Below are 14,216 nucleotides of genomic sequence, written 5' to 3' on the forward strand. Positions count from 1 at the left end.
CCAAAACTGACCCTGCCTCTGCTGGTGCCATTTTAGAAGCACTCAGTCTACTCTACAGGGTGGTTGGTGTTAGGAAGGGCATCCAGCCATAAAAACCATGCCAAAACTGACCCTGCCTCTGCTGGTGCCATTTTAGAAGCACTCAGTCTACTCTACAGGGTGGTTGGTGTTAGGAAGGGCATCCAGCCATAAAAACCATGCCAAAACAGACACAGTCTTCTACCTAGCTGGCGCCTGTCAAACCATCCAACCCATGCCAGAATGGAAGACGGATATTAAATGATGATGATGATGATATTTCATCCTCCTCATTTACCTTCCTAACCTCTCCTACTAATGGAGTTACCATTGCCTTTCTGTAGTTTACACTTTATTGTAGTACTTGTGTGTATGGCAGATGGAACTAAGCTTAAGTCAATGGTGATATTTAAGAGAAAAGGATAACCAGAGAGAGAGAGAGAGAGAGAAACTGCCATATAGAATTTTGGTTCACTGTTATCCTAAAGCTGTAATGGACAAAAGACAAAGATGACATTAAAAATTGTGGCCATACAAGAGTTGGATAAGAAACCATGGGCCCTCTTAAAGAAATCACTCCTAGTATGGTATTAGTTCTATGCACATCATCATCAACATCATTGTTTAATGTCTGCTTTCCATGCTGGCATGGGTTGGATGGTTTGACTGAGGGCTGGCAAGCCAGAAGGCTACACCAGGCTCCAATCTGATCTGACAAGGTTTCTACAGCTGGATGCCCTTCCTAATGCCAACCACTCCGAGAGTGTAGTAGGTGCTTTTTATGTGCCACCAGCACGAGGGCCAGTCAGGTGGCACTGGTATTAACCACACTCAAAAGGTGCCTTTTACATGCCAGTCCAGCGGCACTGGCAACGACCATCCTTGAATGGTACTTTTTACGTGCCACCAACATGAACCATGTTCATATGGTGCATTTTAAGGGGGCACCAGCACTAGAGTCAGTCCGGTGGGACGGGCATCAACCACAATCAAATGGTGCTTGTTACATACCACCGGCACGAGTGCCAATCAGGCTGTACTGGCATCAGCCACGACAATGATTTCACTTGACTTACAGGTCTTCTCAACCACAGTTTATTGCCCAATGATTGAAGGGTACTCTTAAATGGGCCAGTTATGCGACACTGGCATAGGCCACAGTTAGTCTCACTTGGCATGTCCGATTTTCTCAAGCACAGCATATCTCCAAAGGTCTTGGTTACTTGTCATTGCCTCCGTGAGGCCCAACGTTCAAAGGTTGTGATTCACCACCTCATCCCAGGTCTTCTTGGGTCTACCTCTTCCACAGGTTCCCTTCACAGTTAGGGTGTGACACTTTTTCACACAGCTATCCTCATCCATACGCAACATATGACCATACCATACCACAAGGCAGAAAAGGTGAAAGAGTAGAACAAGCTGCTGAACACAACTCAAACTGTGATACAATGCAACCACTCACTTCTGCTACAACATTCCAGTGTGGTGCTGAATAAATCAATCTTGTCTCTCGTAAAATCATGGATAAAGAGGGGACATTTCAATTGGGATGGGCAATGACAATTTTTTTTAAGACAAGAATATCAAATAACATAAATGAAGCTAAAGATCACCATTTGAAGACTGTTGAACAAAATGATGAAGAAGATAGATCAAAGAAAATACCAAAAACATGAGGTGTTAAAGGAAATTAGAACAGCAAGACTGGGAGGACTTGGGGACAATGGTGATTGTGAAGAATCTTTGATGGCTTTCAATTGATTTTTAAGTTTTATTTCTTTTAAGCAGTAATTAATCTTTTGTTAACAATTGATAATTTCATAATACTGCTTGAGTTTAGATGTGCTTTGATGAATTTCTTTTAATAAATACTTTAGCATTTCAACCAGTTATATCCAGCCCAAATATTCTATTTGCTATTTGGTCAGTATTAATTTAAAATCTAGATTATGAGTAGTAGCAAACATGATGAGTTAATGAGAATCCTAAAGGAAAATGCCCAATATATTATTTACTAAGGAAGATATTTTATTTCAAAAAGTATTTTCTTTAAAGAACACATTTTGAAAATTAAAATAGGTATAATATGATTAAGGTGGAGGCGCAATGGCCCAGTGGTTAGGGCAGCGGACTCGCGGTCATAGGATCGCGGTTTCGATTCCCAGACCAGGCGTTGTGAGTGTTTATTGAGCAAAAACACCTACAGCTCCACGTGGCTCCGGCAGGGGATGGTGGCGAACACTACTGTATTCTTCCACCACAACTGTCTCTCACTCTTACTTCCTGTTTCTGTTGTGCCTGTAATTCAAAGGGGTCAGCTTTGTCACACTGTGTCACGCTGAATATCCCCGAGAACTACGTTAAGGGTACACGTGTCTGTGGAGTGCTCAGCCACTTGATTTCACGAGCAGGCTGTTCCGTTGATCGGATCAACTGGAACCCTCGATGTCGTAGGCGACAGAGTGCCAACAACAACAACATGATTAAGATACATTAAGAAAAAAAATGAAGTAAAAAATAAAAATAAAATTTTAAAATAATTAAAACTTACCGTCTGCGTTCTGCATCCTGAGGGTCTGTGCCAGGTAATGTGACTGTGATGGTTGTTGGTGAACTGACATCATACTTCCGTTGGGGTTTCTTACAAATCCTCATCTTTACCAATGTGCTGAATATAGTATTTGCCAATATACCCACAACTGGTTGTAACCGGCTTGGGAAAAAGCTACAGCATAAATAAATATAAAAAAAGAACATAATGTATAAAATACTAAGATCCCACACAGATTTTTATTGCAAAGTACTGTAACAGTGATGCCTTTCCCAAGGACATTATAGACACTTAATGAAGTGGAGTGAAATGGCCGTAACTGGGAATTAAAATCAGGTCATCAAAAATAACAAGGAACCTAGAATTCATTATTGTACTTGTCAAAATAATTATAATAATAATAATAATCATCGTTTAACATCCGCTTTCCATGCTAGCATGGGTTGGACGATTTGACTGAGGACTGGTGAACCAGATGGCTGCACCAGGCTCCAATCTGATCTGGCAGTTTCTACAGCTGGATGTCCTTCCTAACGCCAACCACTCCAAGAGTGTGGTGGGTGCTTTTATGTGCCACCAGCACGAGGGCCAGTCAGGCGGTACTGGCAATGGCCACACTCAAATGGTGCTTTTTATGTGCCACCTGCACAGGAGCCAGTCCAGCGGCACTGGCAACGACCTCGCTCGAATGTTTTTTCATGTGCCAGTAAGGCAACGCTGGTAACGACCACGCTCAAATGGTACTTTTTATGTGCCACTGGCACGGAAGCTAGCCAGCTGCTCTGGCAATGATCACGCTCAGATGGTGATGATGATAATAATAATAATAATAATACTGTAAGCACAAGGCCTGAAATATTGATGGAACTGGAAAGCTGATTACATCAAGCCTAGTGCTAAACTTGTACTTATTTCACTGACCTCCAAATGGATGAAAAGAAAAATTGACCATGGTAGAATTTGAACTCAGAACTTAAAGATGAACGACATGCCACTAAGCATTTTGTCCAGCATGCTAACCATTCTGCCAACTCACATAATAATAATAATAATAATAATAATAATAATGATGATGATGATGATAATGATAATAATAATCTCTCATGGATTCTGAGCATAACTGATTGGAAGTGTTATGCACATTTTGTCTTGGTATAAAAGCTGGGCTTTAGCAAACATTTTGTTTAGTATCACAGATTTGCTTGTCATTTGCTTGTACTTCACCAGGTGAGCATGGCTGACGGTATGTGCATCTCTGAACACAAGCAAGAGTAGTTGGGGAGCATCATAGCCATGTGTTGAAAGGAATTCTTTGGGGCGTGAAGTATTCATCTCTGGAAACATGGGTGTTTCACTCATCATCCTTAAACAAACCTTATTCAGAGACCTTTTGAGTGAAATGAGCTACTTGCCTTGAAGAAAATTCTAACTGGGCCTCACCTGCAAGATCATGTACTATTTATCTTGATATGAGATCAGCATGTTGTGCACATATGGTTTTGATGCATGCGCCTGGTGTATCTTTATCAGATGGGTAGTCACACTGGGAATATTGGGCTTTGTACATTTGTACCCCAGTGTCACTTTGATGACATGCATAATAATAATAATTGTTTCTTTATTGGCTACAAGAACTAAACACAAAACAAATAGGGACACATGGGGCTTAACACAAAAATCAAGAAAACAATAAAATAACAATGACAATTAACAATTAAACAAGAAAATTCCCAAAAAGTGGAGAGTTCCTCACAGGGACAACTGAGAAACCCCACACATTATGGTTATCCCAACCGCCAGATCCACCTCAGCAGGTGCCTCTCTCTTTCTCAACTCCTCCAGTTTACAACTGAAAGTTCAGAGTAGGCCCATTCACATGGGCCACCCTTACCACATGCACCCACCTTTCTACAAATTTACTGGAGGGCAGAACTTCCCTCTCTACACTCACTTTATTCTTCAAGTGGAACTTGAAAAAGTCGATGAGGGTTTGGCCGAAGAGGAAAGTATCTGTCTTCAGTCCTTTCAATCTCGTCCACCACACTACTTCCTTTGCCATAACCACCAGACAGAGGAAAACTGCCTTTCCTTCCCTGCCAAAGGAAGGCGACAGGGCAATCTTCATGATGGACCTGGCTGATAACCGGATCCATCTTACATGTGATAACAGCTGTTCAGCAAAGCTCTACAAGTCAGTAATGCACAGACACTAGGCAAGTGTGCGCAGGATGGCTTCATTACTCAGTGCACACCTTGGACATATCTGTCTGAGAGCATTTCTGTGTCTGTAGAGCTTGTCTCAAACTGGTAGAGCTCCCTGGTAGCACTGCCAGGCCAGGGATTTCTGAAAGTTATCCATAGGCCTCAGCCCGAAAGTCCTTCAGAAAAAACCCAGTTAATTGATCTCTCCTGACACTCAGAGTTTCCCTGAGGATTTCGTCGCTCTTGCCCGACACTAATCTCCTACAGAACTCCATGGTAGAACTTCCAGTGACCGTATTACCTGACTGGCAGACAGCTGTGAGTACTTTCTGACACTCTAGGTGCCAAGTGCCCTTTCTTGGTTTTATGCTTGATTCAGGACTGTAGCTCTGTCAATGAGACAAGCTGCAGAAAATCCTGCTTGACAAACAGCGACCACTAATCTCTGGCATTTCTAGCTTAAGGGTGCAGATTTTTAGGGAAAGAGTATGATTTATAGAACTGCCCTCAATCTATTACTGACACTTGTTTTATTGACCCTAGAAGAATGAAAAGCAAGTCCAACTCAAACATGATTTGAACGTAGAATGGGGGCTTGAAATGCCATGTAGCATTTATTCCAGAAGCTACTGTTTCTATTAATACATTACTTTAAAAAAACCCAAAAAAAACCCTGATTTCTAACAAAGGATACACGAGGCCATACATTTTGGGGGAGAGTATAGTTGATAATATCAAACCCAGTACTTAACAGACATTCATTTCACCAATCTTGGTAGGAGTTGAGCTAAACAAGTAAATGATTCCTGAGAAAGGTACAAGACTTCAAACATTTGAGGAAAGCAGAGTCAATTAAATTGACTTCAGTACTCAATGAATGATTGCATAAGCCAGATGGAATTCACTGAGGCAGATTTCCTACAATCAGATGCCCTTCCTCTCATCAAACCCTACCTATTTCCAAGCAAAGCATTATTTCCTTATGGCCTGACATGTTTCAGGCCTCATTTACAACTATTGCACAATATCAAGACAAGGAGACACATACATACAAACATACATACACATAAGCTTCTTTTAGTTTCCATCCACCAAATTTAGGGTAAAGGGATAGTCGATTACATCAACCCCAGTGCTTGACTGGTATTTATTTTATCAACACCTGAAAAGTGGAAAGGCAAAGTTAATCTTGGTGGCATTTGAATTCAGAATGTTAAGTGAGAAGAAATGCTGCTAAGCACTTTGTCTGGTGAGGTAATGATTCTACCAGCTCACCACCTTAATAATGATAATGGTTTCAGATTTTGTCACAAGGGCAGCAATTTTGGGAAGGAGATGAGTTGATTACATTGACCCAAGTGTTCAACTGGTACTAATTTTATCGACCCTGAAAGGCAGAAAGATAAAGTCAACCTCGGCGGAATTTGAACGTAGTATGTACCAATGGGGGAAATACCACTAAGCATTTTGTCCAGCACACTAATAATAAGCCTTTTTACTACAGGCAAAAGGCCTGAAATTTGGGGAATGGGGATAAGTCAATTACATCGAGCCCAAACAATAATAATAATAATAATACAGACATAAAATCAGAAGTTTGTAAGAAGGGAACACCTGATTAAATCACCCCCCCCCCCATTACTTGACTTTATTTTATCAACCACAGAAGAATGAAAGGTAGAGTTGACCTCTTTGGGATTTGAACTCAGGATGTACAATGCTTTAACTAAATATCATAATGCATTTTTGTCCATTAGCCTAACAATTCTGCTAGTCAACCACCAGACACAAGACCTGCAATTCTGAGATGGTTGAACACTTGATCTTACTAACCCCAGTATTTGACTAGTAAGTTATTTTATTGAACTTTAGAAAGATGAAAGGCAAAGAAGGTATTACACACACATACCCTAATACATACATGTATCATCAACATTTTCATCATTTTAACATTTACTTTTTCATGCTTGCATAGGTCAGATAAGAGTGTGCAGGGGCAGTTTCCTATGGCCAGATGCCCTTCTTGACACCAACCCCCAACTGCTTCTAGGTGAGGTAATAACCTTCCAGACTGTCAAGCAACAAACATTCAAAACATGTTAATGTGGAAAACCAGAAAAAAATTACACTGGAATGAGTATTTAGTTTACAAACACTATGTGACTTGTCAAGAAGTCTAGACACATATTTGATTTGAGAAATACAAACTCACTCGCACAAACACACACAGTTACTATTATTAGAATTTTGTCTGCCACTACATTCTGAGTTCAAATTCCACTGAGGTTGACTTTACCTTTCATCCTTTCAGGGTTGATAAATTAAATACTAGTGAAACATTGGGGTCAATGTAATCAACTATCCCCCTCCCCCAAATTTCAGACCCTGTGCCTTTAATAGAAAGGATTATTATAATTATTATTGTCGTTTTAGCATCCACTTTTCCACACTTGCATAGGTTGTTCGACATTTGCTGAGGCAGATTTTCTCTGGTCAGACACCCTACCTTTCGACAAACCTCACCTGTTTCCAAGTAAGGTAATATTTCCATGGGCAATTTACTTATACAGTCTCAGCAGTAAGTTTGAAATATCAAGGACTTGACTAGTATGCCAACACTTTATCGATTCAGTTTGCCCTGACTTGAGTAATATTAACATCCTTAATCTTTTAACATTCAGATTACTGTCAAATGTAATGCTTTTCTAATTCAGATTGTTTTGAATTAATCAGGCATTACCTTGTAGTTTCGAGGTTTCAATGATGTGATAGATTATTTTTAGAATGACATTGTAGGGTAGGTGTGAGAGGCCAATCCTGGCTGGTTTGAACATAAAACAGTATAATATTTGGGCTGGATATGGCCAGTTTAAATGCTAAAGGGTTAAGATGTCTGTCATATATGTTGAAGCAAAATGGTCAAGTGGAGAATGTTGAAACCTCAACTCATGTGTCATGAGTTCAAATCCACCTTTGGCATTTTCCTGTGCTTGTGAGCAGCAGGACACCTATTACTGCATGAGGATTTCCCCAAAATGTTGAACATGGGTAGCAGGCTTTGGAAGGTGGAGGAGTCACTTGTGATAAACTAGCACTTTATGCAAGATGGGTTAGAGAGATTTACCTCTCATCCACTCAAGGTTACAGAAACTGGAATTAAGTATCAAGCAAGTTTGCCCTTATCAATTACGACTGTTTACACTTTACTGTTTGCTATTTAGACAAGTTTCAACAGGTGCTTTGTCAATGACTGCTAACAATGAGACTCCTAGTAACCTACAAGACTTCTGTAATTTATCAGTTGAGAAGTCTCTTACGTCTAATTGTCAAATATTCCAGGAATTTCTCCAGTTTATGTTGATGAAATACTTATCTTTTGTTGGAGTGAAAATAATTTTATATATTTTTTTTTTTTTTTTTTTTTTTTTTTTTTTTTGTGAGATAAACAGGTTCAGATGCATGATAAAGTCAGTAGTTCACATATACAGGGTGCGATGGGTAAATTGTCGCCATTTTATACTTTTAATTTCGCATATGTGCATTGTTTGTTTTTGATTTTGTTGACCACACAGTACAGTAGGGTCAGCTGGGCACCGTCTGTGAGAAAAACAGCACCATGATGCAATTCATTCTGCCAGAAATTCGGAAACAACATGCTGTGCTGCTTGGCATTTGCACCAAAAACTCAAATAGAAACATTTCAGAGAGTTTGGGTGACAATCTGAGGATAGTGAAGAGGATTCAGAGAGTTGGACGAGTCTAATGGTGATTGCGAAGGTACAGCAACTCAGAAAACTCACTCTGATCATTCTGATGAAAAAAGAACTCCTGAATTTGTTGGTGAGATCCAGGCCATGATTGACAACAATCCCTCCAAGTCAATCAGGTCCATCGCCAGGGACACGGCAGTGTCTGAGTTTCTTATCAGGCAGGGAGTGCATGAAGACATTCGGCATTCCTCATACAAGATGTGAAAAGGTTAATTTTTATCCCAAGTAGTTTTTGAAGAAACTTAAGCATCCCCTCCAACTGAACATATTTTGGTTTTTCTCAGATAAGAAAAATTTCTGCCAGGATCAGATGGTGAACACATAGAACAACCGTTGGCTAGCTGTGTTTCCAAAACATGTACTGAGAGTGATAAAAATTAAACATCCAGTCAACATCATGGCGCTTGGAGTGACCACTAGTGGGGGCGATGTTATGCCTCCATTCATCTCCCTACATAGCTTCAGGCTCAACACAGAGGCCTACATCAAATGTCTGGAGGAGGTAGTGCTGCCCTGGGTCAAGAGGATGGCTGCTGGAAGACCCTATGTCTGGCAACAAGACTCTGCCCCATGCCACAGAAGCAAGAGAATCTAGTCATAGCTGTCACACAATTTCTGTGACCACATCACCCCTAACATCTGGCCACCTAACTCCCTAGACTGCAACCCCCTTGATTATTATATGTGGGGTGCAGTTGAGCAAGAGGCCAACAAAACTCCTTGTAACACCAAAGATTAACTAAAAACAAGGATTATGGCAGCATTCACCAACTTAAACAAGGAGACCATCTAGAAGAGTTGCAGGAGATTCTGAAGTCACCTGGAGACCGTGGTTGAAGCCAATGGCGATTTTATTGAATAAATTTATGTAATTTTGGTAAACATATCTGTTAAAATGAGATGTCAGTGTAATTTTCATTTTTGCATAATTTAGACAATTTATTCATCATACTCTGTATATCCTAACACTGTTCATACATTTGAACCTGCTTTCCTTCACTAAACACACACACAAATGTGTGTGTGTGAGAGAGAGAGAAGGCATGTGGGCTTGTAGTTAGGGTGTCTAGGGTGCTTTAATCATGATGACAAGACTGTGGCTTCAATTCCTGGACTGAGCACTGCATTGACTGTAAATGAATAAACCCATAATGGACTGGAGTTCCATTCAGGGCAATGTTGGCTGGCCCATCTAACCAGCAGGGTGGCATCATTCAAAAGATAGAATAATGCAATGAAGTGCATAGTGACCAGAGATGCATAACCAGATTCAATATTCTTGTCAGTACAGGATATACATATAATCATCATTATCATCATTTAGCATCTATTTCCCATGCTGGCATGGGTTAGATCGTTTGACTGGAACTAGTAAGCCAGAGAGCTGCACCAGGCTCCAGTCTGATTTTGGCTACAGCTGGATGTAGCTAACATCAACCACTCCAAGAGTGTAGTGGGTAGTGGGTGCCTGCTATGTGTCACTGGTATGGGTGCCTTTTATGTGAAACTGAGATAAACTCCATCTTAAATGGCTTGTAGGATTGATACAAACTTTAACTAACTTGAGAGAGACAGACAGACAGACAGACAGAGACAGAATGAACAAAAAAGGATCCAATGCAAAGTCAGTCTGGACAGAAAGCTGAAGGTGACAGTTCCTGAAGATCACACTCGACCTCTGTTTCTACTATATCTATCTATCCATCTATCTATCCATCTATCTATCTATCTATCTATCTATCTCTATCTCTCTATCTCTCTATCTCTCTCTCTCTCTATCTCTCTATATCATGCTGAGTCTGTTCATAACAAAACAACACAAGCCTCCTCAAGCTGGTTCCCCAAAACAAAATAATCAACCTACTTGGTGCAGGAAGGGAAAGTCATTTATCTCTCATCCTCAATTCTCCACATAACAACATGGCACTGCAGTTAGGATATAGTCCTGATGTGGGTCTCTTTGGGATAAAGAATTAATATTTATGCTCTGAACAGTTTTAGTCAGCAGCCCCATTTTGATTTGAGGTTGCAGCTCTGTCACTTCACTTACATCACAGTGCATTATGAGAAAAGAAAACATGTTCCTGAATGTCATTAACTCCCATATCCTCCACCTTCTCTAAGTATCTTATGCTGCATGCCTGCTTGGAGATAGCAACATATGATTCAAGTATTCTCTCTTTGAAATACTTTAACAAAAGAATTCTATCAAAGTAGGTTTCAGAAATAAATATGCTTTACAAAGAAACCCAAGTAATTCAATAAAATATTAACAAAGAATGGGGGAACTATATCTTAAAAGCTTACTGAAGTTAGTGGAGTGGCAGAAATGAAAGTATTCAGCTAATTGTCCTTTAGTATTTAGTTTCATCCTTCAGCATTTTGGTTTCAGATTCCATCAGAGTCAATAAAACAAAAACCAAACATGTACTGGTATTTGTTCAATCAAGTATATCAGCTACATTCTGCTCCTCCAAATTCAAGGCCTTGTGAAAAATTATAATAGTATAGTTTTTTTCCAAAGACACGATGAAAATGTGCTGAGGTGAACTAAAATTTATCTTTCTATTCATATCAAGTGGCTAAGGATGCCATAGAAATATGATCCCAATACTACAAGCCTATCAAACACAAATCCTGTTTTTGCATTACAAGATTTCTTTTTTGAGTTGTTTAGTCAAAAGGGGAAAGCTGTGCCTATGATTCTCTATAGAGCCCTTGAGACAGAAGAGAGAGAGGGAAGAAGGTATCTTCAAACTGGCCTGAATGTTTGCAACTGAGTGGACTCTGTTAAAGGCACCCAAGGTGGTGTGTCAAACTGAATAATGGGTTAAGTCAAGCACCCATGTTGGCCACAGCAGGATTTGAACTCAGAAGAGTAAACACAAATATCACAAGGTATCTCCTCCAACATTCTAATATTTCCACCAGTCCACCACTTTAGAATATTTCTTTTTTGTACAGTAGGTATGGTATACCTGGAGCACTGGATCACATCTAAGTACAGAGATTGATATCTTTAACTAAAATTCTTCAAGGCAGTGCCCAGCACGGCCACAGCCATATATATATATATATATATATATATATATATATAAAATATTAGTTAAAGAATAATATATATATATATATATATATATATATATATAGGTTCAGGTATAGCTGAGTGATGAAGACACTTGCTTCCCAACCATGAGGTTTAGCCCTTGGCCGACCAAAGCCTTGTGAACTGAAAGAAGCACATCATATATGCACATCGCAAAAGACTAGAAACAAACAACACTGCTTGTATGACAGTAATTCTCTTGTGCAACCATCATGTGATGTCAAAACAAGAGTACACACACACATGTACAACAGGCTTCTTCCCGTTTCCATCTACCAAATCTACTCTCAAGGCTTTGCTCAGCTTGAGGTTAGAGAAGATAATTTGATAAATATTTTATTACACCTTGCCTAAACAAGCGCAAAGTAACTAAGTATATATCAGGGTTGCTAAATGTTTCTCAATGATCTTAATGATAATTCTTTAATTTTTTTCTCAAACCTGTAAAATCTATCATCAACATTTAAGATGTTGGCAAGACTTGTCTGGTTCTATGACAGCATATTTCCATTTGGTCAAGCAATGCATTATCTTGCCTCAGATCCAACCTTACTGCTTGTCTTCATCTTTGTTTATGTTGATGGTAATTATTGTTGTTTAGCCCCAGGTTATTCATGGTCAAACAAGACCTATAATCAAACGTATTCAAGTAGTGACTTTCCTCCCTTTATATTGTAACACAACTATATCTATAACTATACTGACTACATTAATGTATTCTTCCACTTTTAAGTCAATGAAGTGTAATTTAAAGGGGATTCAACTGCTATTTTTAGCTGGTTTTTTCATTGGTCCCTAACAAATGATAATTGATGACAGTTGGAAGGGGTGCTTGAACCAAACCTTCCCTACTGTACACAATATGAAAAATATATCTGTTAATCATTCAGTGAAAAAAATTTAGCTCCCTTGTGTGTTTAATCTTACAGGATATTATATGATCATAAATATCTGTTACAACTGGGAGAATAGATTGTGTATCAAAAACGTTTACATAATTATGTGAGAAAACCCATTTGTTGGAAAGAAGTGTTTCATGTTTCACTTTAGGGTTTCAGCACAGAAACAAGTGTGTATAGCAATGTTCCTACCTCTTAGATATATGGTTTAACCCTTTAGCATTTAAACCAGCCATATCCAGCCCAAATATTCTACCTGCTTTGTGTTCATACTGGCTAGAAACGGCCTCTCACACCTCCCCTACAATGTCATTCCAAAAATAGATAATCACATAATTGAAGTCTCTCAAAGTTACAAGATAATGCAGGATTAATTCAAAATGATGTGAATAAATAAACATTAGATTTGATAAGGTAATATGAATGCTAAGGGATTGAACTTCAACGAATACTGAAAGAGATGTCAAACTCAGAGGGAATACATAAAGGCAACGAGTATCCAAGCACAGTTAGCTCTATATCACATTGTTACTTTATCACACAACCTTTTGACAATTGCCAGAGCCAATGACAGAATCTCTATGTGGTCACTAGACCTTTTCGAAATAGCACCCTAATCTACCTCCAATCACATCTTGCAAAAAGGACACATTGAATAACACTATTTCATCATAGTTATGCTTCATCAGAGCTAACCTAGAATTGCATAACAGTAATAACACTACATTACAATTTTTTTTTTTTTTTTTAGTGTAGAATGAGAGGAGATACTTCTAGCCTTCCCAATCCTTTCTAGATTGGGATGTAAAGATAAATGGATGAAGTTTATACAATTAATTCTCAAATTAGCATTTTGACAGTCAGTTAAGGAAGGAAAACCTAGACAGAAAAGAAGTTCATGAGAAACGCATTTCAGAAGAGGATATAAAAATGAATATATAGTTATATATAGTCAGTAAGCTAAGAAGCTTTCTGAAAATTCACCTATCAGGCAGATGATGGTTTTTCTTTAGATGCATGTCCATTGTGTTCACATGTATAGTACAAAGACAATTCTATTTGGGTCAGCAGTATTCCACTATAGAGTAATCATGTGCCTTTTTTGCCATCAGCTGTTTTGGAATGAAACAACTCCAATATTTATATTTGTGATGTCACTTTTGGCTATTACCACTCCAGTGTGGTCATAATGCGAGCTCATAAGAAATAATAAAACCTAGAAAGTGTAGAAAGAACACTTGCTTCGAACTACATACTATTTGTGGGTAGCAAAGAAACAGTGTTTATCATCATCATCATTTAGCACCCGTTTTCCATGCAGGCATGGATTAGATGGTTAGACTGGAATGGTTAAGCCAGAGAGCTGCACCAGGATCCAGTCTGTTTTGGCTTAGTTTCTACAGCTGGATACCCTTCCTAATGCCAACCACTTCATAGAGTGTACTAGGTGTCTTTTACGTGTCACTGGCACAGGTGCCTTTTACATGTCACCGGTACAGGTGCCTTTTATGTGTCACCAGCATGGGTACCTTTCACATGTCACCAGCATGGGTGCTTTCATGTATCATTGGCACAGGTGCTGTTCACGTGTCATTGGCACAGGTGTCGTTCATGTGTCATGGGCATAGGTGTCTCTTACGTGTCACTGGCACAGGTGCCTTTTACATGTT

At 39.2% G+C, this 14,216-nt stretch overlaps 1 protein-coding gene across 1 annotated transcript in view; it reads right to left on the reverse strand.

Moving 5' to 3' along the window:
- The window catches only part of LOC106878810 (transmembrane protein 115), a 23,712-nt gene that overhangs the window by 2,650 nt on the left and 6,846 nt on the right, over positions 1-14,216 (reverse strand). The window contains exon 2 of the mRNA XM_014928151.2: positions 2,570-2,743. Coding sequence (XP_014783637.1) covers positions 2,570-2,743 — 174 coding nt within the window. The remainder of the gene's footprint in view (positions 1-2,569; positions 2,744-14,216) is intronic.

The sequence above is a fragment of the Octopus bimaculoides genome, chromosome 5, assembly GCF_001194135.2.
Source record: "Octopus bimaculoides isolate UCB-OBI-ISO-001 chromosome 5, ASM119413v2, whole genome shotgun sequence".
Lineage (NCBI taxonomy): Eukaryota > Metazoa > Mollusca > Cephalopoda > Octopoda > Octopodidae > Octopus > Octopus bimaculoides.